This window comes from Tarenaya hassleriana, unplaced genomic scaffold (assembly GCF_000463585.1).
Source record: "Tarenaya hassleriana unplaced genomic scaffold, ASM46358v1 Cleome2, whole genome shotgun sequence".
Lineage (NCBI taxonomy): Eukaryota > Viridiplantae > Streptophyta > Magnoliopsida > Brassicales > Cleomaceae > Tarenaya > Tarenaya hassleriana.
In genome coordinates, this window is record NW_010965372.1 from 5,733,882 (window position 1) to 5,735,088 (window position 1,207).

Below are 1,207 nucleotides of genomic sequence, written 5' to 3' on the forward strand. Positions count from 1 at the left end.
TAAAACACCCGAACCGACAGAATAATAGATACCCAAAGAAAATGCAACACAACCAAACTCACCAAGCATTAAGACATTAACCAAAGAGGGAAACCAAGATATGAAATAAAGAATTACATGTTAAAATAGATAAGAAAAGCTTCCAATACCACCGAGCTTGACAACAGCGGCGCTGAAAAAGCAAGTATAGAACTCACTTGGTGACCAAAAGAAACTCTTTTTAAGCCACAAGAACCTGAAAAAATAAAAGGGAACCGCCGTCATGATTGTCAACGGAGACCACGAAGAACACCATCAAAGGTGGAAATGAAGATGGTTATATATATATATATATATATATATATATATATGTATACATACCAATACGATAAGATCCAAATGATCCGCCAGTCTCACAATGTTCTTTCAGACTTGGAACACCCTTAACAAAACCTGCAACCACGGACCCAAAAAATATTATGAGCTTTTGATGATCCTTCCAATATCCAATAATATCCACACACCCGCTAAAATATGTGTAAACAAGCTCTTTTAAATATAAACTAAACAACGTTCATATAAAGGACATATATACATAATTGAGAAACAATAAGAAAAATCACTTTAATCAGATCTGCCACTGAAAACTATGATTCCCCGAACACACTGAGGACATACAAAAAGATTCTCAAGTGTGGTTTTGAATTGGAATCCCAAAAACTATTAAAAGAAAGCTCACGCACGCACGCACCTAAGAAATCCAGGAAGATTTGCGGCCCAGAGTGCTCTATTAAGAAGCTTGGAGAAGCACCACAGGCTCTGCACACATCTCTCTATCTACAAACCTCCTTTTTTTTATATCAACTTATTCAAATAAGACAGAGCTCTCCTTTCTCGCATGTAAAAAAAAATGCAATCACTTGCTAAAGCTCATCTCTGAGTATCTGCACAGACAAGTGAAACGAACATATAGATAGTTATTACTTGAACACACACACCCAACCAAGAGAGACCTTTTTATCTTGATAATCGCGATACCCATGCATATCACCTATAACACATGGATCATATAAATATCCAAACATATCCTCATACCTCATAGATATGATCCCAAGAAACAGTTCAAATTTCACACAATACAGGAAACCAACCATAGACATAATAATTTGAGACACCAAATCCAGGTGATTCCTACAACACTAAGATCAATTGTTGACAAAAGGAAAGA

At 36.0% G+C, this 1,207-nt stretch overlaps 1 protein-coding gene across 1 annotated transcript in view; it reads right to left on the bottom strand.

Moving 5' to 3' along the window:
• Positions 1-1,207, bottom strand: part of LOC104812516 (protein CASC3-like) — a 5,535-nt gene continuing 4,328 nt past the window's right edge. The window contains exons 10-12 of the mRNA XM_010539708.1: positions 731-923; positions 361-432; positions 1-235 (exon numbers count right to left, since the gene is read on the bottom strand). Coding sequence (XP_010538010.1) covers positions 896-923 — 28 coding nt within the window. The 3' untranslated portion in view covers positions 1-235; positions 361-432; positions 731-895. The remainder of the gene's footprint in view (positions 236-360; positions 433-730; positions 924-1,207) is intronic.